Below are 4951 nucleotides of genomic sequence, written 5' to 3'. Positions count from 1 at the left end.
ATGGCAAATAGATGGGGAAACAGTGGAAACTTTGTCAGACTTTATCTTTTGGGGCTCCAAAATCACCGCAGATGGTGACTGCAGCCATGAAATTAAAAGACACTTACTCCTTGGAAGAAAAGTTATAACCAACCTAGATAGCATATTCAAAAGCAGAGACATTACTTTGCCAACAAAGGTCTGTCTAGTCAAGGCTATGGTTTTTCCAGTGGTCATGTATGGATGTGAGAGTTGGACTGTGAAGAAAGCTGAGCACCCAAGAATTGGTGCTTTTGAACTGTGGTGTTGGAGAAGACTCTTGAGAGTCCCTTGGACTGCAAGGAGATCCAACCAGTCCATCCTAAAGGAAATTAGTCTGAATATTCATTGGAAGGACTGATGCTGAAGCTGAAACTCCAGTACTTTGGCCACCTCATGCGATGAGTTGACTCAATGGAAAAGACTCTGGGCCGCCCGAGCCCGGGAGGCCACGCCAGCTTGGGAGAGGCCGAGCGGGAACCCCGGAGCACAGGCCGAGCCTACCGCGCAGGCCGGATGCCACGGGAGAAGATGAATTTACAACTGATTTTCTGGATTGGATTGATCAGTTCAGTTTGCTGTGTGTTTGGCCAAGCAGATGAAAATAGATGTTTGAAAGCAAATGCCAAATCATGTGGGGATACAAGCAGGGCCAAATTGTGGATGGTGCACAAATTCAGGTTTGGTTCTTTCGTGGAGAAAACTGTGATGCCTTACATTAGCACAACACCAGCTAAACTCAGGAACCCTTGCACAAATGAACAGAACTGCACAAGCCCATTTATCTACAAAAATGTCCTCAGCCTTACTGATAAAGGGGACGTATTTAATGAACTTGTTGGTAAGCAGCGCATATCTGGAAATTTGGATTCACCAGAAGGTGGCTTTGATGCAATCATGCAAGTTGTAGTTTGTGGATCCCTGATTGGTTGGAGGAATGTGACACGGCTGCTGGTGTTTTCCACGGATGCTGGGTTTCACTTTGCTGGAGATGGGAAACTTGGTGGCATTGTTTTACCGAATGACGGACAGTGTCACCTGGAAAACGACGTGTACGCAATGAGCCATTATTATGATTATCCTTCTATTGCTCACCTTGTCCAGAAACTAAGCGAAAATAACTTTCAGATGATTTTTGCAGTTACTGAAGAATTTCAGCTTGTTTACAAGGAACTGAAAAATTTGATCCCTAAGTCAGCGGTAGGAACATTATCTGCAAATTCCAGCAATGTGATTCAGTTGATCATCGATGAGATGAGATGAGATCACCTTTCTTCAGAAGTCATTTTGGAAAACAGCAAATTACCGGAAGGAGTAACAATAAATTACAAGTCTTACTGCAAGAATGGGGTGAATGGAACAGGGGAAAATGGGAGAAAATGCTCTAATATTTCCATTGGGGATGAGGTTCAATTTGAAATTAGCATAACTGCAAATAAATGTCCAAATAAGAACTCTGAAACCATTAAAATTAAGCCTCTGGGCTTCACTGAGGAAGTGGAGATTATCCTTCAGTTCATCTGTGAATGTGAGTGCCAGGGTGAAGGCATCCCGGGAAGCCCCAAGTGCCACGACGGCAATGGGACCTTCGAGTGTGGGGCCTGCAGGGGCAACGAGGGACGTGTCGGGAGACACTGTGAATGTAGCACAGATGAGGTGAACAGCGAAGACATGGATGCCTACTGCAGGAAACAAAACAGTTCAGAAATCTGTAGCAACAATGGAGAGTGTGTCTGTGGACAGTGTGTGTGTAGGAAGAGGGACAATACAAATGAAATTTATTCTGGCAAATTCTGCGAGTGTGATAATTTCAACTGTGATAGATCCAATGGCTTAATATGTGGAGGAAATAGTGTTTGCAAGTGTCGAGTGTGTGACTGCAACCCTAACTACACCGGCAGCGCCTGTGACTGTTCTCTGGATACCACTTCCTGCATGGCCGTCTATGGACAGATCCGCAATGGCCGCGGCGTCTGCGAGTGTGGTGCCTGTAAGTGTACAGACCCCAAGTTCCAAGGGCCAACCTGTGAGATGTGTCAGACCTGCCTTGGAGTCTGTGCTGAGCATAAAGAATGTGTTCAGTGCCGAGCCTTCAATTAAGGAGAAAAGAAAGACACATGTGCTCAGGAATGTTCACATTTCAACATTACCAAGGTTGAAAATCGGGACAAATTGCCCCAGCCAGGCCAGGTGGATCCCTTGTCCCACTGTAAGGAGAAGGATGTTGACGACTGCTGGTTCTACTTCACATATTCAGTGAATGGGAACAATGAGGCCACTGTTCACATTGTAGAGACTCCAGAGTGCCCCGCTGGTCCAGACATTATTCCAATTGTAGCAGGTGTGGTTGCTGGAATTGTTCTTATTGGCCTTGCATTGCTGCTGATTTGGAAGCTTTTAATGATCATTCATGACAGAAAGGAATTTGCCAAATTTGAAAAGGAAAAAAATGAATGCCAAATGGGACACAGGTGAAAATCCTGTTTACAAGAGTGCTGTGACAACTGTTGTCAATCGCAAGTACGAGGGGAATGAGCACGGCCTGCGTGGACCACCGCACTGCAGGCAGAGTGCTTCCAGTCACAGTGAGAGCTTCAGCGCGGTGTCACCGTGGTTCTCTCATGGGCAGCTTCTGAAAATGTACCATATGTATAATTTGAAAAGTTTTTTATTATTTTGAAAATAATGTTATAACCAATGCCAGGGACTGACAAAAGACTTGAGACAGGATGGTTATCCTTGTCATCTAAGGTCACAATGTGCCTTTTTGACCTTTTCTCCTGGACTAGTGAAATCCAGCTCTTACTGGATTAAGCAGTATTTCTAGAGTGATTGAAAGGCAGTAGTTAACGAGGATGGTATAAGATTTTCTGTTAAGTGTTAAAACTGATTTCTAGCTTTGCAGACATGTCATTTTTCAGTTATACAGAATCCAAAGTAATGTCCTTCTAGCTAGTTTAGAATCGTTTTAAATGTATTATTTTGCTATTTGCCTGTTAGACATGACTGATGGCATACCTGAAAGATGAGTATGCTAGGAGTTACAGGTGTAAAATAGTGAAATATTTGATCTGCAAAGGCCATGGGGAAAGTCAGAGCTAGGAAGGGAAAACATAGCTTTAAAACCTGTGTGCCATTTTAAGAGTTACTTAATTTTGGGAACTTTTATGCCTTCTCTTTGTAAATTCAAGTCTTGGGAAATTTTCTGCAAAAAGTCCTTGATTTAGCATTATCTACATAAAGGCCTTAATTTACATAGTATTTGCTAAATTGAGGACCTCTGGGTGAATTTTATTTTATTCATTTTCTTTTTAAAGCCTGGTGCTTTTTATCACCTCTTCTAATCATTTAATGTATTTGTTTGCAATTTGGGGGTAAGACTTTTAAAAAATCAGTACTTTTTCATTGATGTTTTAGCTGTACATTTGCCTTTTTATTGAACATGTGAAGTTGTACTGTGGCTCATGCAATAGCTATCACTTAAGCATTTCTTACTTTCCATTAGTGCTATAACAGACCATTGTGTATTTACTTCTCACTGTTTGAGTTTCCTGTTTTGTTTCATACTATTCACCTTCTTATTTTAAGTGCCTTTTAATTTTAACAGTTCACTTTTTACAATGCTGTTTTAGTGAAGTTATTTATTAAATAAAGATGCTTAAAATATTAAAAAAAAGAAATTATTTATTCCCAATAGTCTTATTTGTCAAGATTAGAGACATGTAGCTATAAAGTAAATGAAAATTGAGAGACATGTGCTTTTGGATTTCCCAATGTCCTAGGGCATGACCTTTTCACCTGATTTCAAAATTTCAATTGGTTATATTCTCTACAGTCCTGATTGAACATTGTCCAAATTTTAAACCTGTAAAATTAAGTACTTCCAGCACTTTAGCTAGTTCATGTCCTAGTGCAGAAGTCACTGAAAACAACTTTTAAAATTTATCAACTTAAGCACTAAGTCTCTTTCAGTACCCCTGGAAAATGTTCTGAAAATCCTTTATCCTCAGAGCCAACTTCACCAGTTCTATGACTGACAACTCATGCATCCAAGTAAGAGAACTTGTTCCCTGTGCTATTCATACAGACACTTAGATTAAATAAACACATTTATTGCATAAATATTAGATTTATGTGGGGTCATGTGAATTTTTTGTGTGTAACTAAAGCTATAGGTTCAAAATTCAAAAATACTATTTTCCCATTAATAAAAATTATATTCGCAGGAGCAAGTGCCTGAGTATAACCCAATACCACCTCCAAAAATTGCCTTAAAATCCATAGGACAGAAGAGATTCTTGATTCCAAGTATGTGAGAAAACATGGCATTTATAAACAGAGGAGAAATTGGACTTTATTGTAAGAATTAGTCATTTGGAAAATAGTACTGATGCCTTATTAAGGGTTATGACATTTGTCCAAAGACATGTTTTGAATAAAAAGAAATTTAGTTCACAAAAGTGTAGTGTTCAAAATTTATGAAAAGGTTACAATATTTGTTTCAAAGGAATGGCAACCCACTCCAGTATTCTTGCCTGGAAAATTCCATGGACAGCAGAGCCTGGCAGTCCATGGGGTCACACAGAGTCTGACACGACTGAGCACGCACACCTAACCTTAAGGATTTCCTTGTAAACTGAGATTTTTGTCTCTGATATTATGAACCTGGAGTTGTATTCTGGAACTGTATTGGTTATAGAGGCAGATTTTTTTCTGTAGCATGTGTGTGTGTGTGTGTTTAGCAATCTAATATTCACTTACATTCATCATTGTTTATTTGTATAATCTGAGGGTAACAATTCTTCCCAGGTGGCACTAGTGGTAGAAAATTCACCTGCCAATGCAGGAAGCACAGGAGATGTGGGTTTGATCCCTGAGGTGGGAAGATTACCTGGAGGAGGGCAAGGCAACCCATTCTAGTATTCTTGCCTGG

General features: G+C 40.5%; 1 protein-coding gene across 1 annotated transcript; it reads left to right on the top strand.

The window, feature by feature from the left end:
* The first annotated feature begins 432 nt into the window (after positions 1-432).
* On the top strand, positions 433-2698 carry LOC129637122 (integrin beta-1-like). The gene is given in 2 exon segments (XM_055561094.1): positions 433-2463; positions 2465-2698. Coding segments are annotated over 2 exon segments (2265 nt in total).
* Positions 2699-4951: the final 2253 nt, after the last annotated feature.

The sequence above is a fragment of the Bubalus kerabau genome, chromosome 22 (genome assembly GCF_029407905.1).
Source record: "Bubalus kerabau isolate K-KA32 ecotype Philippines breed swamp buffalo chromosome 22, PCC_UOA_SB_1v2, whole genome shotgun sequence".
Lineage (NCBI taxonomy): Eukaryota > Metazoa > Chordata > Mammalia > Artiodactyla > Bovidae > Bubalus > Bubalus kerabau.
The sequence above is the reverse complement of the archived record's forward strand: the minus strand, read 5'-3'. Positions and strand labels throughout refer to the sequence as shown.